The 18642-nt window shown below is 53.0% G+C and overlaps 1 protein-coding gene across 1 annotated transcript in view; it reads left to right on the top strand.

Moving 5' to 3' along the window:
• The window catches only part of UBXN7 (UBX domain protein 7), an 86836-nt gene that overhangs the window by 46600 nt on the left and 21594 nt on the right, over positions 1 to 18642 (top strand). The window contains 5 exon segments of the mRNA XM_029061146.2: positions 2109 to 2174; positions 5304 to 5416; positions 14231 to 14377; positions 16315 to 16405; positions 17803 to 17930. Coding sequence (XP_028916979.1) covers positions 2109 to 2174; positions 5304 to 5416; positions 14231 to 14377; positions 16315 to 16405; positions 17803 to 17930 — 545 coding nt within the window.

Genomic DNA, 18642 nt, shown 5'->3' with positions numbered 1-18642 from the left:
ATATAAATAAATAGAATTAGAGGTATGTACATATATACACAAGTGCCGTGGGGCGGGGAGAGAGGAGCAGAGCAAAGGGAGAGAGTCGGGGCCACAGGGAGGGGAGGTGGAACTGAGGAAAAGGGGGGCTTAGTCTGGGAAGGCCTCTCGGAGGAGGCGAGCCTTCGGTAGGGCTTTGAAAGGAGGGGAAGTGTGTGGTGGACGTGAGGAGGGAGGGCCTTCCGGGCCAGAGGTGGGACGTGGGCCGGGGTCGACGGCGGGACAGGCGAGGACGAGGCCCAGTGGGAAGGTTAGCGGCACCAGAGGAGCGGAGCTTGCGGGCTGGGACTGAGAAGGGAGGGGAGGTACGAGGGGGCAAGGTGATGGACAGCTCTGAAGCCAATGGTGAGGAGTTTTTGTTTGATACGGAGGTTGATAGGCAACCGCTGGAGATTTTTGAGGAGGGGGGTGACAGGCCCCGAACTTTTCCATAGAAAGAGAATCCGGGCAGCGGAGAGAAGTATGGACTGGGGAGCGGCAGGAGGTCGAGAGCTCAGAAAGGAGGCCGCCGATGCAGTCATCCAGTGGGGATAGGGTGAGTGACTGTACTAACGAGGCAGCGGTCTGGATGGAGAAGAAAGGGCGGATCTCGGCGATGTTGTGAAGGTCAGAACGGCAGGTGTTGGTGTCGGATCGGATGTGTGGGGTGAGTGAGAGAGCGGAGTCAAGGATGACACCGAGCTTGCGGCTTGTGAGACGGGAAGGATGATGGTGTTGTCCACGGTGACAGGAAAGTCAGGGAGAGGACAGGGTTTGGGAGGGAAGATAAGGAGCTCGGTCTCGGACGTGTTCAGTTTGAGGTGGCAGGAGGACATCCAGGTGGAGACGTCCCGGAGGCGGGAGGAGATGCGAGCCTGGAGGGAGGGGGAGAGGACAGGGGAGGAGATGTAGATTTGGGTGTCATCGGCATAGAGATGATAGTTGAAGCCGTGGGAGCGAATGAGTTCACCGAGGGAGTAAGAGTATAGACGGAGAATAGAAGGGGACCCAGAACTGACCCTTGAGGAACCCCCATAGTTAAGGGTCGGGAGACAGAGGAGGAACCCATGAAGGAGACTGAGAATGAACGGCCAGAGAGATAAGAGGAGAACCGGGAGAGGACCGAGTCAGTGAAGCCAAGGTTGGATACCGTGTTGAGAAGAAGGGGGTGGTCCACTGTGTCAGAGGCAGCTGAGAGGTCGAGGAGGATTAGGAGCCGTTGGATTTGGCAAGAAGGAGGTGATTGGTGACCTGTGAGAGGGCCTGAGAGACCCTCAGGGGTTTTATACACACACACACATATATATATATATAATATTCATCTAGAAAATATATATTTTATATATATATATAAAACAAAGTTGGTAGGCATGTTTCTTGCCCACAGTGAGCTTAACAAATACCGCAGTTATTATTATCATTTAGGCCTCTGTTTCTTCTCTTGCACTCTCTAACAAGTAGGACTTCTATCCAGTGGTGGGTTCGGGGAGAAAAAGATGAGTGAAACCCCGATTTCATTTCTCATTTTTTGATAGCTCCGGCTAAAATTTAGCCAGTAGGGAAAGGTCGGAAGTGTTGGCTAAAATTATCCGTGCCGTCTCCGGTCGCCGTTGACGTGGTGAGAGGAGGTAGAGTGACCTGCATCTTGAAACTGGGTTAGACTTCTTTAGGTTGGTAGAAAACAACGGGGAAAGGTAGGGGTAGGTTTTTTTAATCTATTTGTTAATCCTGAGACTGGCCCTTATTTAGAGAGAAACGATCTGAAAAGGCTAATGTTTTCTTGTCAATAGTATACGCTTTTATATCTTTGAAGTACCTAGAGATTACTGTTTAGTAACCGATTGATTGGGATGTTTTTTCCTTTCTGTCTCTTTTCCATTAACTGTTGAATATCTTGCTGAATGTGTTTTTGTATTTGTCCGTTGAAGATTTCAGTGATGGAGAATTGCACCCCTGAATGCTTGTGTGACTGAAAAAAATTCTGGGTGGAATCTGGGAGAGACACATTCAGATGAGATCCTTTGGTTTAAATCTATGGGAGAAAGTTCTGTGGAGAGATATATACATACATATATTTTTTTTCTTCTCAGCTCCTAAAAGAAGACGACCCGCCCGCTCGATATTTGATGGTTTTCGGGATTTTCAGACTGAAACTAGTAGGTATCTGTGGAATGTTGTCATTTTTCTCCATTTATGGTATGGGATTAGGAAAAAATCTAATTGTTTTTCCCTCTAGCCTGCAGATTGCTCTCTTACTAAAAATGATGGCACTTAAGTGCTTACTATGTGCAAAGCACTGTTCTAAGCACTGGGGGAGGTACAAGGTGATAATAATAATAATAATGTCGGTATTTGTTAAGCACTTACTCTGTACAGAGCCCTGTTCTAAGCGCTAGGGTAGATACAGAGTAATCAGAGTGTCCCACATGAGGCTCACAGTCTTAATTCCCATTTTACAGATGAGGTAACTGAGGCCCAGAGAAGTGAAGTGACTCGCCCACAGTCACACAGCTGACAAGTGGCAGAGCTGGGATTCGAACCCATGACCTCTGACTCCCAAGCCTGGCTCTTTCCACTAGGCCACACTGCTTCTCTGATCAGGTTGTCCCATGTGGGGCTCACAGTCTTAGTGCCCATTTTCCAGATGAGGTCATTGAGGCACAGAGGAAGTGAAATGACTTACCCAAAGTCACACAGCTGACAAGCGGCGGAGCCGGGATTTGAACCCATGATCCCTGACTCCCCAGCCCGTGCTCCTTCGACTGAGCCACGCTGCTCGCTTCCCATCCTGTTAGGGCATTCTAGACTGGAAGCTCGTTGCGAGCAGGGAATGTGTCCGTTCACTGTTGCATTGTCCTTTCCCAAGCGCTTACTACAGTGCTCTGCACAATAGTAAGTGCTCAGTAAATAGGATCGAAGTGAATGAATGAAAGATCGATTCTCAGTTATTGCTGATTACCGACCTATTGCTACTTTTTGGACTAAAAGAGGAGCAGTGTGCCGCTAGGGGAAAGAACACGGGCCTGGAAGTCGCAAGGACCTGGGTCCCAATCCCGGTTCCTCCTCTTTTCATTCAGTCATATTTATTGAGCGCTTACTGTGTGCAGAACACTGCATTAAGCGCTTGGGAGGGAGCGGTGCGACAGCAAACGCTTGTCCGCTGTGTGACCTCGGGCAAGTCACGTAACTTCTCTGTGCCTCAGTTACTTCATCTGTGAAATGGGGATTAAAACTGGGAGCCCCACGTGGGACGGGGACTGTGTCCAACCTGATCAGCTTGTATCTACCCCAGCGGTAAGTACGGCGCCTGGTGCATAGAAAACGCTTAAGAAATACCGTGAAAAAGAACCGAAACTAAACTCTTCTTCCATAGGAAGCTGGAACACTCAGCTTTGTAAAGTAGGTCGAAATGGTATTGCTTAAAAAATTGAAGGGCAATTTTTTTTAATTGCAGGGAAGCCTCCAATATTTGTTCTTAGGTGTAGGTATATTTTCAAAATCAGAAGCAAGTGTGTTGAGCCCTTTTGACTGAATATTCGGGAAAGGGTCCTGTCTCTTGGAGGTTTTTGGCTTTTCAGAAGGGGACTAGGGCGATTCCATCCCCAGTCGGAGCTGAAGATGTGCCAGATTTTCCACCTTTGTGCTCGAAACCGGGGCCAGCCCTAGCGGTGACCAGGCAGAGGGGGTCACAGCACAGATCATGGAAATCTGTGAGAAGCGGCGTGGCTCGGTGGAAAGAGCCTGGGCTTGGGAGTCAGAGGTCATGGGTTCGAATCCCGACTCTGCCACTCGTCAGCCGTGTGCCTGTGAGCAAGTCACCTCACTTCTCTGTGGCTCAGTTCCCTCATCCGTAATATGGGGATTAACCGTGAGCCCCACGTGGGACAACCTGATGACCCTGTATCTACCCCAGCCCTTAGAATAGTGCTCTGCACATAGTAAGCGCTTAACAAATACCAACGTTATTGAAGCAGCGTGGCTCAGTGGCAAGAGCCCGGGTTTGGGAGTCAGAGGTCATGGGTTCTAATCCCGACTCCACCGCTCGCCAGCTGTGTGACTTTGGGCAAGTCACTTCACTTCTGTGCCTCTCAGTTCCCTCATCTGTCAAATGGGAATGAAAACTGTGAGCCCCACGTGGGACAACCTGATGACCCTGTATCTACCCCAGCGCTTTGAACAGTGCTTTGCACATAGTAAGCGCTTAACAAATGCCACCATTATTGTTATTAAATCCACCCTGATCGAAAATTCTCATGTTAGCTATTTGTTCCAAGCTTTTACCTCCATCTGCCAGAGCTGGAAAAAGGAATCAAAATCGATCAATTCAGTTGTGCCTCCTTCCCGTCGGTGGTGGTGATAGTAATAATTATAGTATTTTTGTTAATTGCTTACCAAGCTCTGAACCAAATGCTGGGATAGATCCAACATAGTAAGTCCCACATGGGGCTCACAGTCCAAGTGGGAGGGAGAACAGGTATCGAATCCCCATTTTGCAGAAGAGAGAGCTGCGGGCACCCAGCAGGTACGTGGCGGAGCCAGGATTAGAACCCAGGCCCACGCCCTTTCCACTAAGCCACACTGCTAACAGGGAGTAAACCGGTCAAAAGGCCACAGAGGAGTAAGGAGAAAGGAGGGGCCTACAACATCCCCACACTGGAGAATCCATACCCGGAGTATAAAATACTATAACTATTGGACCGGAGTTCATTTTCAAAGCAAAGGCTTATTTTTGATGGTGCCCAAGCAGTTTTTCTCAGAATCCTCTCCACCCTACTTCATCTAGTAGTAATAATAGTTACTGAGCGCTTACTGTGTGTGCAGAGCACTTTCCTGAGCAGTGGAGGAGAATATACAGTCCCTGTCCCTCGGGGGACTCATGCAAGAGCTGCTGGCCTAGCGGATAGAGCCCGGGCCTGCGCGTCAGGAAGTCATGGGTTCTAATCTCAGGCACTTATCTGGTATGTGACCTTGGGCAAGTCACTTCCCCCGTCCGTAAAATGGGGATTGAGACCGGGAGCCCCTCTGGGACAGGGACTGGGTCCAACCCGATTTGCTTTTATCCATCCCCGCGCTTAGTACGGTGCCTGGCACATAGTAAGCGCTTAACAAATACCATAATTATTATTACTGTCAGAAGACAGGATGATACAGTCCGGTTCTGCTGGCATTTTTTTCCCCTCGGTATCTTCCTCATCCTACGTCACCTAGCACAAGAGCTGTTTTGTGAAGACGGTGGATGGCGTTTTCCATCTAATGGAATGAATTTTTCTCCTGGGCCTCCGCAGTTCGGCAAGAGCAGGAGCTGCGGAACGGAGGAGCGATAGATAAGAAGCTGACTACCCTGGCGGATCTCTTCCGGCCTCCCATTGACCTCATGCACAAAGGCAGCTTTGAAACGGTACGTCCTTAATGACTCCGAGTTGTTCAGGAAGGAAATGAAAATGGCTTCATAAGCCTCTTGCTTTACTTTCCGCCATCGGTTCAACCGGTCCTGGGGCCGTTTGCCAGTTTTTCGAGGGCAGATTTCAGGTGCTGCCAGAGGGCAGAAAATGGCATTTAACAGTCATTGTCGCTGGGTACAGATATTCCGTGCGGCAGCTCCTGATGAGGGGAAATAAATCTCTTTAAGATTAATCTCAGTCTCGGGAGATGGATGAAGTGAAATGTGGAAATTCGTGGATAATTACCAAAGGTCATTTTGCCCATCGCCTCAACCTTCTCTGCCAACGAACATTTCATCAGAGTTCCTAAAAAATAACATCAGCTGTTGAGCGTCCCGCCTTTTCCGATCCTTTGCGTAGCCTCTGACGGGGGCAGTGGAAAGAAGCCGCGGTTGGATAAAGTTCCCCAGAAGAAGGGGGCGGTCCACAGTGTCGCGGGCAGTGGAGAGGACAAGGAGAATTAGGATGGAGTAGGGGCCGTCGGATTTGGCAAGAAGAAGGTCGTCGGTGACCTTTGCGAGGGCACGTTACTGTGGAGCGAAGCGGGCGGAAGTCCGATAGGGAGTCGAGGAGAGATTTGGAGGAGAGAAAGTGGAGCCAGCTCACTCGAGGGGTTTAGAGCGGAACGGCAGGAGGGAGATGAGGCGGTAACTGGAGGGAGCCCTGGGCTCATCGGAGGATTTTTTAGGATGGGGAGACGCGAGCGCGTTTGAAAGCAGTGGGGAAGGGACCATCGGAAAGGGAACGGTCGAAAGTGGCCGTCAGGGAGGGGAGATGGGAGGGGGCAAACGTTTTAAGAAACAACAGGCCTCGGGTAGTCCCGCGCTAAATAATCCAGGGCGATCCAACCTGTTAGAGTGCGAGGCTCTTCTCTGCCTCCAGTCAGCTCTTCCCCTAAATGAAATCTGAACGGGAGAGTCTCCCCGTCTGGATACCTTCTGAGAGCAGAGGTTGTACTTTCCAAGCGTTGAATACAGTGCTCTGCACACAGTAAGCGCTCATTAAATACGACTGAATGAATGAAAGAGGTCAATCAGTCCTTGGTAACTGTTGAGCACTTACTGGGTTGGAGTCCTTTAGCGTCTTTTTTTGTTTTGTTTTGTTTTATGGTACCTGTTCAGCGCTGGGGTCGATACAAGCTAATCAGGTTGAACACAGTCCATCTCCCACCTGGGGCTCACAGTCTTAACCCCCATTTTACAGATGACCTTACTGAGGCACAGAGAAGCGACTGGCCCAAGGTGACCCAGCAGAGAAGGGGCAGAGCCCAGAATAGAACTTGCGACTCCCAGGCCCGTGCTCTATCCACTAGGCCGCTTTGCTTCTCCGTTCATTGTGTACGGAGACTGTACTAAGCGCTTGGGAGAGTGAAATGGGGATTAACTGTGAGCCTCACGTGGGACAACCTGATCTCCCCGTGTCTACCCCAGCGCTTAGAACAGTGCTCTGCACATAGTAAGCGCTTAACAAATACCAACATTATCATTAGAGTTGAACCAAGTTGGCAGCGAGCTCATAGTGTGAGAGCCAACCCTCTGTTCCATACCCTCTTTGGCGAGAGGAAGGAATATGGCCCAAAAGCCTTCTGCCTCCGGGGCCAGAACAGGAGCGTCCGTCTCGGCGGTCCCCAGGTTCTGGTCCCTGGCTCCGGAGGCGGGCCCGCTTTTCGACGTCTTGCCCTCCTTCCTCGGCGGGAGCCGGTCGAGGAGCATCTCTCCCACAGTGCCTTTGGGCCCGGGAATCGGGGCTGTTCGCGTGGGGCGAGCGAGGAGCGGAAAACCGGACCGGAAAGCCAGACCGGGAATCGGGGCCAGGAAACCTGCCTGTCCAGGTGGGAGCCCTGGCCTCGGCGATTACCTGAGCGACAGCATCGCGGGCACGGGAAGAGCTGACCAGATAAGGGAGGGCCTTAGAATTCCGAATAACTCGCGAAGACAAAAAGTCCGAAACGGGTAATGGCTGGAGGTGGAGAAGGGTTTGTTTGGCTCACCTAGACTTAGAAGTATTCATAGAGATTTACACGAAACTGGATAATCAGGTTTTTTTTTAAATGGTATTTGTTAAGCACCTACTATGTGCCGGGCATTGTACTAAGCGCTGGGTCGATACAAGCTAATCAGATGAGACAAGGTCCGTGTCCCATATAAGGCTCACAGTCTTAGTCCCCATTTTACCGAGGAAGGAACTGAGGCAGAGAGCAGCCAAGTGACTTGCTCGAGGTCTCACACAGCAGCCCTGCGGCGGAGCCGGAATTAGAACCCAGGTCCTCGGACTGCCAGGCCCGTGCTCTCTCCGAGAGGCCGCGCTGCTTTTGATTCGAACGTGAGTTCAGAGTAATGAACGGGACGCGGTCTGGGAAGTCCAAGCGAGAGAGGGCCGCACCGCCATCTGACAGGCCTGCCGAGGAGTGGAGATGCTGGAAAAGGGAATCTCAGTAGGAAAAAGCTAAAGAGGGCTCCCCTGCTCCCCCCCCCCCGCCCCCCCGCCCCCCACGGACAGACGAGCTTCTCCACTGCTAGCGCGCGGTGGTCCCCCACACGCCCTCCCTCTCCCCGGTCATCCCGGGGCCTCGATCGCGGTGCCCGTGCCCAGTGCCCGTGGAGGGCAGTGGCAATCCTAACTTCCCGGTCCCCCCGGGCCGCCCCCCACCGCATCCTCGATCCCAGACCATCTCCTCCAGCGCCGCGGCCACAGCGGAAGCAGCCGCGGGGGGCCGAAGCCGGAGCCGCTCTCGGGGCCACTCGTGGAGCGGGAACCGCCAGAAGCCCCGAGCTCTCCTTCTCTATCTTCTTTTCTGTTGGATTTATCCACGGAGTTGGTTTCCCGTAGTGTTTGGCGGGAGTCCCGTGCTTCGCCTTTTCCCCGTACGCCCGGTGCCCATTCCCCCTCTGTTCTTAGACCGTGACTCCCGTGAGGTTTTCTTTATTGAGTGTTTCCATCGTGCAGAGAATTCATTCATTCCATTGTATTTATTGAGCGCTTACCATTTGCAAAGCCCAGAGAAGCAGCGTGGCCCGATGGAAAGAGCTCGGGCTTGAGAGTCGGAGGTCACGGGTCCTAATCCCGGCTCCGCCACCTGTCAGCTGTGTGACTTGGGCAAGTCACGTCACTTCTCGGTTCCTCAGTTCCGTCATCTGGAAAATGGGGATTAAGTCTGTGAGCCTCACCTGGGGCAACCCGATCACCCTGTGTCTACCCCAGCGCTTAGAACAGTGCTCGGCACATAGTAAGCGCTTAACAAATACCAACATCATTATTATCTACTAAGCACCTGAGAGAGTACAATACAACAGAGTTGGTAGATACGTTCCCTGCCACATGGTGCTTAAAGTTTAGAAGTGGAGACAGACAATACTTTAAAATTTATTTATATAAGTAAATTACAGATATGCTGTGGGGCTATGGAGATGAGTATCACTGGGACTGTCAGTCATTCAGATGTATTTATTGAGCATTTACCGTGTGCGGGACACTGTACTCAGCGCTTGGGAGAGTACAGCACAACAGTGAACGGACACATTCCCGGCTCACAACAGACTTACAATATAGAGGGCTTGCGAGACGAGGGGGCTAGTGATGGGAGTGACGCGGGGAGGACGGGGTTTGGGTGGGAAGATGAGGAATTCCGTTTTGGACATGTTTAGTGTGAGGTGTCTGTGGGACATCCTGCAGGCAGGAGGAAATGTGAGCCTGCAGAGAAGGCGAGAGGTTGGGACCGAAGAGGCAGATTTGGGAATCATCCATGTGAAGGTGGAAGTTGAAGCCGTGGGAGCAAATGAGGTCTCCAAGGGAGTGGGTGCACGTGGGGACTAGAAGGGGACCCAGAACTGAACCTCGAAGGACCCCCCCCCACTAGCAGAAGGTGGGAGGCCGTGGAGGAGCCTGCAAAAGAAACTGAGGAAGGACAGCCAGAGATCCAGTAGAGGATGGCGTAGGGAAGGCCAAAGTTGGATAAAGTTCCCCAGAAGAAGGGGGCGGGCCACCGTGTCACAGTCAGTGGAGAGGACGAGGAGAATTAGGTTGGAGTAGGAGGGGCCGTTGGATTTTTTTTTTTTAGGTATCTGTTAAGCGCTTACTATGTGCAGAGCACTGTTCTAAGCGCTGGGGTAGATACAGAGTCATCAGGTTGTCCCACGGGAGGCTCCCAGCCTTCATCCCCATTTTACAGATGAGGCACCGAGAAGCGAAGCGACTTGCCCACAGTCACACAGCTGCCAAGTGGCGGAGCCGGGATTCGAACCCGTGACCTCCGACTCGCAAGCCCGGGCTCTTTCCACTGAGCCACGCTGCTTGATTTGGCAAGAGAAAGGTCGCGGGAGGATTTTTTTTAGGATTGGGGAGGCATGAACACCTTTGAGAGCAGTGGGGAAGAAGCCGTCGGAAAGTGAACGGTCGAAGGGGGCAGTCAGGGAGGGGAGATGGGAGGGGGCAGACGTTTTAATAAGATACGAAGGGATGGGGTTAGACATGCAGGTGGTGGGGGTAGATTGCCAAATTGTACAGTGCTCCGCACACAGTAAGCGCTCAATAAATGCGACGGAAGGAATGAAATTTTGAGAGGAGGTGGGAGATCTCTTGAGAAACTGCCGGGAAGATTGGGAGAGTCGAAGATGGGGCAGGGGGAGGGAGGGACTGAGAGGGACAGGGGAGATCACGCCTATTGATTTTAATTTTCTCAGTGAAGGACCTGGCCCGGTCGTGAGGGGAAAGAGATTTGTCCATCCGTCTCCCCCGATTAGACCGTAAGCCCGTCATCGGGCACGGTTCGTCTCTATCTGTTGCCGGACTGTACATTCCAGTGCTCTGCACATATTAAGCGCTCAAGAAACAGTAGAGAATGAATGAACGAGTGGTGGGACAGGAGGTCGAGGAAGGAATTAACCATCCGGAACAGCTGGTGCGTGCAACGGGTGGGGGAGTCAGGAAGGATGGAAAAATAGTGTTGTCGGGCGGAGGAGGGGACAGATTAAAGGAGCTGAGCGAGGATCTGAGATGGACGAGGTGGGCCAGGTATTTGGATTTCCCCCAGCAGCGCTCATTCAATCATTCAGTCGAGTTTTTTGAGCCCTTACCGGGTGCAGAGCGCTGTACTCAGTGCTTGGGAGCCTACAGTATAACAACGAAAAGGCATTCCCCGCCCCCAGCGAGCTTACAGCCTAGAGGGGGAGGCAGGCGTTAATGTAAATAAATAAATGCCAGATCTGTACAGGAGCGCTGTGGGGCTGGGCGGGAGGGTAAATAAAGGGAGCAAGTCAGGGTGACGCAGAAGGGATGCGGGAGAAGAGAAAAAGGATTGGGGGGCTTAGGGAAGGCTTCTTGGAGGAGATGTGCCTTCGGTAAGGCTTTGAAGGAGGGGAGAGCGCCCCAACTCCTCCAGCTCGAGTCGAGGAAAGGTAGTAGGGAGCGGATCCAGGGTTGGGGGTTAGTGGATCGGCGGAGAGGCAGGGGAGTGAGATGGACGGTGTGGGATTGAAGATGTCCATTTGTACGTCAAGAGAATAATAATAATAATGATGACATTTGTTAAGCGCTTACTATGTGCAAAGCGCTGGAGAGGATACAAGGTGATCAGGTTGTCCCACATGGGGCTCCCAGGCTTCATCCCATTTTACAGATGAGGTCACTGAGGCACAGAGAAGTTAAGTGACTTGACCAGGGTCACACAGCTGATTCTTCATGATTCACACAGCTGTCTTCATGATTCACCCTCTTCTTCATTATCACTCAACAGATATAATAATGTTGGTATCTGTTAAGCGCTTACTATGTGCAGAGCACTGTTCTAAGCACTGGGGTAGATACAGGTATGTGACAAGCAACTTGGGAGCGTGCAATAAAACAGAGTTAGTAAACACGTTTCCCTGCCCCCAAGCTTACAGCAGAGATGGTAATTAACCGATCGGTCGTATTTAGAGATCTTAATCCCCACTTTACAGATGAGGGAATTGCGGCACAGAGAAGTTAAGTGACTTGCCCAAGGTCACGCAGCAGACAGGAGGCAGAGCTGGGATTAGGACCCAGGCCCTCCGCCTCCCAGGCCCGCGCTCTTTCTCCTAGGCCCCACTGCTTCCCTATAACAATAATAATGTTGGTGTTGATAATGTTGTTAAGCGCTTACTATGTTCAGAGCACTGTTCTAAGCGCTGGGCTAGATACAGGGTCATCAGGCTGTCCAATGTGAGGCTCGCAGTTAATCCCCATTTTACAGACGAGGTAACTGAGGCCCAGAGAAGTGAAGCGACTCGCCCACAGTCACACAGCTGACAAGCGGCAGAGCCGGGAGTCGAACCCATGTCCTCTGACTCCGAAGCCCGGGCTCTTTCCACTGAGCCACGCCGCTACCTCCTTACAAGCTCTCTCTCCCGCACTCCCCACAAATCATTCGTTCAGCCGTATTTATTGAGCGCTTACCGTGTGCAGAGCGCTGTATGAAGTGCTTGGGAAGTACAGTTCAGCCACAGATAGAGATAATCCCTGCCCGTTCCTGTTCCCCGTCAAAGTCCTCCAATCTTTTGACCCTCTCCAGTATTCTAAAGTCATCACGGTCTCCACACCCCAAGTGCACCCTTGGATTCGTTGGACTCACGAGACCAGCGGAAGAATGCCACCTCAAATAATGGAAATCCTTGACGAACGACCAGTTCCCATTCGTCGGGGGATATATTTAGCCAATTTAAGCCCATCAGGAGAGAGTTTCCTGGGAGCCGCTAGAGCTCGTTTAATATCCCAAAGCCCGATACGGCCTCCTGTCTTTATTTTCTTTCAGTTTAGTGGCTGCTCCCCGGTTTTTCTTCTAGGGAGTCTTTAGCCGGGAAATGGTTCCGCAGCACAGTCTCACTTAATTTTTGAGTGGAAAATTCCGGTCTAGCCAATTTCACACCTTCTGGCGACTCTTTCCAGAGGGGTACGTTCTTTAAATTTTCCTCCTGGTGCTCTTTGGAGTTTTGTAAATAAACCCACCTCACTGTGGAATCCTACGCGGTGTTCCCTGCTGTTAAGCAGAGGGATGGGTTCCTGTTGGTGATAGAATACTTTCTCTCTCTTTTTTTTTCCCCAACCGTTATGACGTGGGCAATTAGAGGTGCAGTTTTGACTGCTCCTCTGCAATTAGCGTGCACCCCACACGCCAATTTAGCCTGCAGACCAGCTCAGGGTGACTCGGTCCAGGAAAGGCTCCTCCTGCAACTCCTGCCCGCTCCCTTCCCCCATCCCACACTTTGGCAATCTTGAACGTGCAGCAGATGGCCCTGCTGGTTGTTGGCTGTGGGAACTGGGGCAAGTCACGTTGTGCCTCAGGTACCGCACCTCTAAAACGAGGATGAAATCCTCTCTCCTCCAGCGCGGGCGGTGAGCCCCGTGAGGGACGGGGTCTAGCTCCCACTCGATAGCCTCGTATCGACCCCGGCAGGGGAAGCAGCGTGGCTCAGGGGAAGGAGCCCGGGCTTGGGAGTCGGAGGTCGTGGGCTCTGGTCCCGGCTCGTCAGCCGTGTCACTTTGGACAGGTCGCTTCACCTCTCTGGGCCTCAGTTCCCTCATCTGTAAAGTGGGGATGAAGACCGTGAGCCCCACGCGGGACAACCTGATGACCTTGTATCTCCCCCAGAGCTTAGTACATGGAACATAGTAAGCACTTCACAAATACCATTATTGTTGTTATTACCGTTCTTGGCACGTAGTAAGCACTTGAGTACCGCGATCACCATATAATACGAGGGACGGGGATTGTGTCCAACCTTCCCCAGCACTAGAACAGTGCTTGACACATAGTAAGCGAATAACAGATGTCATCTTAGAAAGTGATTCAGTTCCGTGCCATTGTAGTGAAACTAGGACAAAAGCCATCATGCTGGAAAGAACTGGATCCTTATGGACGGTCCACATCTTTCTTTCGTGAGAAAGGTCTTCGTGATACACCCTCTTCTTCATTACCACTCAAGAGATATAATAATGTTGGTATTTGTTAAGCGCTTACTATGTGCAGAGCACTGTTCTAAGCGCTGGGGTAGATACCGGGTAATCAGGTTGTCCCACGTGAGGCTCACAATCTTCAACCCCATTTTAAAGATGAGGTAACTGAGGCCCAGAGAAGTTAAGTGACTTGCCCACGGTCTCACAGCTGACAAGTGGCAGACTTGGGATTCGAACCCACGACCTCTGACTCCCAAGCCCGGGCTCCTTCCATTGAGCCACGCTGCTTCTCTAAGCTACTTATTCTGGAATCCTTTTCTGGAATTTTGAAGGCTCGTTTTTCTCCTCGCCCTTCTCTTCTATCCCGAGAATGTTTAAACCAAGTAAATCGCCACTTTCGCTGGAGGGATTCATTGTTCATTGAGCCAGTAACTGGTTTGGAAAAGAAAATGGCGGCCACCGGGCCTTTAGCGGAGTGAGGTGTTGTGACGCCCCCTGAGAGGTGCCGAGGTGTACGCTCCACGCCCCGTGCTCTACGCTTCTGGAGTCGGGAACCCGGGACCCTTACGGGGGGCAGCGGGAAGAGGAGGAAAGAAAGAGAGAAATTAAAAGTGTCAACAATCACCCATGAAATCTCCACATGCCACCGCCTGAGAGTGGTCCGTGCGGCTACTGCAGCAGTGCGTCGATCGTTTATGATCGATATCGCTCCTGACCCGCATTTTGCTTCTCGGGAAAGTCCGAGAAGAGCCCTTCACGAGAGGAGCTCTTCGGGACTTTCCCGGGCGACAGAGGTAGAGCCGGCCCCGTCCCGACTTAGCCTGCCAATGTTCACCCATGCCGTGGCGGTGGTCGGCTTGCAGGCGAAAGAATGCGGCCAGATGCAGAACAAATGGCTGATGATCAACATCCAGAACGTGCAGGATTTTGCGTGTCAGTGCCTCAACCGGGACGTCTGGAGCAATGAAGCCGTGAAGAATCTGATCCGGGAGCACTTCATTTTCTGGCAGGTAGGAAAGAGGGTTGAAGGAAGGCAGAGAGGCCTCGGCGGGGGAGGTGGAGGCTGCGAACGTAAATATCTAATCCCTCTTGAAACTGACCCAGTTAGGGAGAGCTGACCCGGGCCGTCCCGCGACCCCGCTGGGGCGGTTGGGCCCGGCAACGGAAGAAACTCTGGAATGGGGGCGAGAGGGGGAAAGCGGATCCTTCCTCTTTGGAAGCCGCTACCCAGCTTAAATGGGTATCTGCCAGGCCGCGGGATCGGTGGTCGAAAGCGCGGTGTTTCGGGATGGAAGTAACTCGGTCTGAATCTTGGGAGGTGGGGCGGGGGCGTCGAGGAAGACAGCCCGCAGACCGAGCCTTGGGCCACCTCGCCGCTGTTCATTCGTTCAGTCATTCAGTAGTATTTATTGAGCGCTTACTATGTGCAGAGCACTGGACTAAGCGCTTGGAATGGACAAATCGGTAACCGAGACAGTCCCTGCCCTTTGACGGGCTCACGGTCTAATCGGGGGAGACGGACAGACAAGAACAATGGCCATAAATAGAATCTAGGGGAAGAACATCTCATTAAAACAATAGTAAATAAATAGAATCGAGGTGATGTACATCTCATTAACGAAATAAATAGGGTGATGAAGATATATACAGTCGAGGGCTGTTGTCGGAGACGGAATCGTGAACCCGATGGGCACCGGCCTGACTGTGATAGCGTTGCGTGCATTCTCTCGTTCTTCTCGACGGTACTTGTCGGCCCCGGGGTTGACCCCTCTACTATGTGCCAGGCACTGTACTTAGCCCAGGGGTAGATCTAATCAGGTTGGCCAGACCCTGTCCCACACAGGGCTCACAGTCTGTCAGAGGGAGGAGGATGGAGTGCCCATTTGACAGGTGATGTAACTGAGGCGTAGACGGGTGAAGTGACTTAATAATAATGATGGTATTTGTTGAGTGCTTACTCTGTGCCAAGCACTATTCTAAGCACAGGGGTAGATACAAGGTAATCAGGCTGTCCCACGTGGGGCTCGCAGTCTTCATCCCCATTTTCCAGGTCAGGGAACCGAGGCCCAGAGAAGTGAAGCGACCTGCCCGGAGTCACACAGCTGACAAGCGGCAGAGCCGGGATTAGAACCCACGACCTGCCCGGGGTCACCCAGCAAGACAGGTGGCGGAGCTGGAGTTAGAACTCACGACGTCCCTCTGACTGCCAGGCCCGGGCCCTTTCCGCTAGGCCACGTGTTGAATTTTTAATTCCCTTTTAAGCAGCGTGGTTAGAGCGTGGGCCTGGTGGTCCACCGGACATGGACTCTAATCCCAGCCCCGCTGCTTGCCTGCTGTGTGAACCTTGGGAAAGTGCCTCAGTTTCCTCATCTGTAAAGCGGGGATTAAGTCTGTGAGTCCCATGTGGGAAACCTGACTAGCCATGTGGGACAACCTGATTAGCCTGTATCTACCCCAGTGCTCAGTCCAGTGCTTTGCACATAATAATAATAATGGCATTCGTTAAGCGCTTAGCTCAGCGCAAAGCACTCTTCTAAGCACTGGGAGGATACGAACCGTTCAGGTTATCCCACGTGGGGCTCACAGTCTTAATGCCCGTTTTACGGTTGAGGTAGCTGAGGCCCAGAGAAGTGAAGTGACTTGCCCAAAGTCGCACAGCTGACAAGCGGCAGGGCCGGGATACGAGCCCATGAGCTCTGACTCCCCAGCCCGGGCTCTTTCCACTGAGCCACACTGAGCGCTTGACAAATACCATCGTTAATATTATTATTATTATTACAGTGCCCGGCACGCAGTCAGCGTTTAACTAATATCGTAAAAAAAGGCAGCAGGGGGACTCCTGCCGTCGGGGAGAACGATGGAGTGGATCGAAAAGCCGATACGTATCACGGCAGCGGATGTTGCTTCGAGGGGGGCTGATCGGCTTTCTTTTCTCCTTGTTCGACAGGTATACCACGACAGCGAGGAGGGCCAGCGGTACATACAGTTTTACAAACTGGGAGATTTTCCGTACGTCTCCATCTTGGACCCAAGGACAGGTGGGATCAGCAGCAGGCCAGAGCCCAGTAGCGTGGTGCCTCCCTTTGGGACTCCTAGGTAGCCGGCGGGTTTGAGCCCGTTCATCTTTACCGGTTCCGTCTTCGGCTGTCCTGCCGGGAGGGCGCGGCCGCACCTCCTCGCGGTGAACGGTTCGGGCCGGAACCGTTAGGCTCCCAGCCGGTTAGCTCTTTCCAGGTCTAGCCGGCGTTCGGTAGGTTTGGGACGATCAGAAGGTATCAAGAGAGCGATTCCTGTTTTAGAGTTTAAATATCTTTGCGGAACGGGTCCTCCCCTTTAGCCCAAAAGTCTCCCTGCAGGGGATAAAGCCGTCCTAAAGCAGACCTGTCCTTTCTAAAGACCGGAGGCGGCATTTGAGTGGACGCCGGTTGGAAGGGGTTGCCGCGTTTTCTTCATCGCCAGGGCGCGACGGCTCCTTAGAGATCTCAGTCAGTCGTATTCATGGAGCACTTCCTGGGTGCGGAGCACCCTACTAACCACTCGAGAGAGAGTACAAATAACAATAGAATATACCCAGTCCTTGCCCACAGCGAGCTTACGATTTAGAGGAAGAGACAGACAGTATTATTAAATAAACAGCAGGAACATAAGGGCTGTGGGGCTGGAAGGGGGGGATGAATAAAGGGAGCAAATCAGGGCGACGCAGAAAGGAGTGGGAGAAAAGGAAAGGAGGGCCTAGTCGGGAAAGGCCCCGCGGAGGAGATCACCTTCAGTAAGGCTTCAAAGCTGGGGAGAGTTCATTCGTTCAGTCATATATATATTGAGCGCTTACCATGTGCAGAGCACTGTACTAAGCGCTTGGAAAGTACAGTTCGGCAACAGAGACGATCCCTGCCCAACAGTGGGCTCACAGTCTAGAAGGGGGGAGACAGATGGCCAAACAGGTAAACGGGCATCAGTAGCACCAATAAATGGAATTATAGATGTATGCACATCGTTAATAAAATAAGTAGAATAATAAATATGTACACAGGAGGAGGGTGGGCCTTCCAGGCCAGAGGCAGAACGTCGGCCGGAGGTCGGCGAGAGAGACGAGATGGAGGTACAGTGAGAAGGTTGGCATTAGAGGAGCCAAGTGTGCGGGCTGGGTGGGAGTAGGAGAGTAGCGAGGTGAGGCAGGAGGGGCCGAGGGGGTCGGGGAGGGCTGTCGTGTTCCTTCATCACTGCAATGTGACTGCTCCTTTTAGATCCCTCCGAGGGGCAGGGGGTGAGGGAGGGCAACCCTTGGGCTTGGGCCCGGGACGGCAGCCGGCCTCGGCAGCGGGCGCTGGCGGAGAGATAACGGCCCCCGGGGGCCGTACCTTCGCCTCCCGCTCGCCGGGCCCGAGCCGTCGCCGAGAGTCTGGCCACCGATGCTGCCCCTTGTTCGGCTCCACAGGTCAGAAGCTAGTGGAGTGGCACCAGCTGGATGTGACCTCTTTTGTGGACCAGGTGACGGGATTCCTGGGGGAGCACGGACAGCTGGACGGACTCTCCAGCAGCCCCCCCAAAAAGTGCGCCCGCTCGGTGAGTGCCAGGGGTCGGGGGGGGGGGGCGCGAGCGGAAGGAGGCCAAGCCCCTCGGTGCGGGAAACGCTTCTCTTTCGGTGAGGGGTCGTGGGACTGTGGCTCGGTTGGATTCGTTCGAATGGGAGCTAGGAGAAGGTAAAGGTTGCGTTCCTGACCTCCCCCGCCACATTTCTTTCTCCGACGGCAAAACGGAGTGAAAGAACCAATCGGAAGATTCTGTCCAGGTGGGTAAATGGGCCGCTCGAAGTGGCCCGGGGTCTGCTTTTAGAGAGCCTCGGGATTCCTCCGTGTAAAAGCTCAAAGACCAGAGACCGTCCTGCCAGGAGGCAGGAGATTCCCGGCCCAGGCAGGTCCAGGCCCCGCCCCGGGGCCGGCCGTATCCCCGTCGTAGTGGGGCTCGCCCGTGGCCTTCTCCTAGAAAAGACTTGAGCCAACAGGGCAGAGCGTCTGACTCTCCCTCCCTCCCCACCCCGCTCCAGGCGACTTCCAGCAACCTGGGTCAGCACTCGATAGGACCGATGGACTGACCGACCCCTCTTCCCCGCCCCTGAGCCTTCCTCCTTCCTGTGCTGCAGCTGCTGGGCTCCCGCTCCCTTGGTTCACTCCCACAGTCCCCGAAGGAGAGCCACTGCGATGTCATTACGCACTGGATAGACGTACGCATCTCGTCGTAGAGAAGCGGCACGGCGTGGTGGACGGAGCACGGGAGT

Source organism: Ornithorhynchus anatinus, chromosome 1 (genome assembly GCF_004115215.2).
Source record: "Ornithorhynchus anatinus isolate Pmale09 chromosome 1, mOrnAna1.pri.v4, whole genome shotgun sequence".
Classification (NCBI taxonomy): domain Eukaryota; kingdom Metazoa; phylum Chordata; class Mammalia; order Monotremata; family Ornithorhynchidae; genus Ornithorhynchus; species Ornithorhynchus anatinus.
This window is presented reverse-complemented; position numbering and strand designations above follow the sequence as displayed.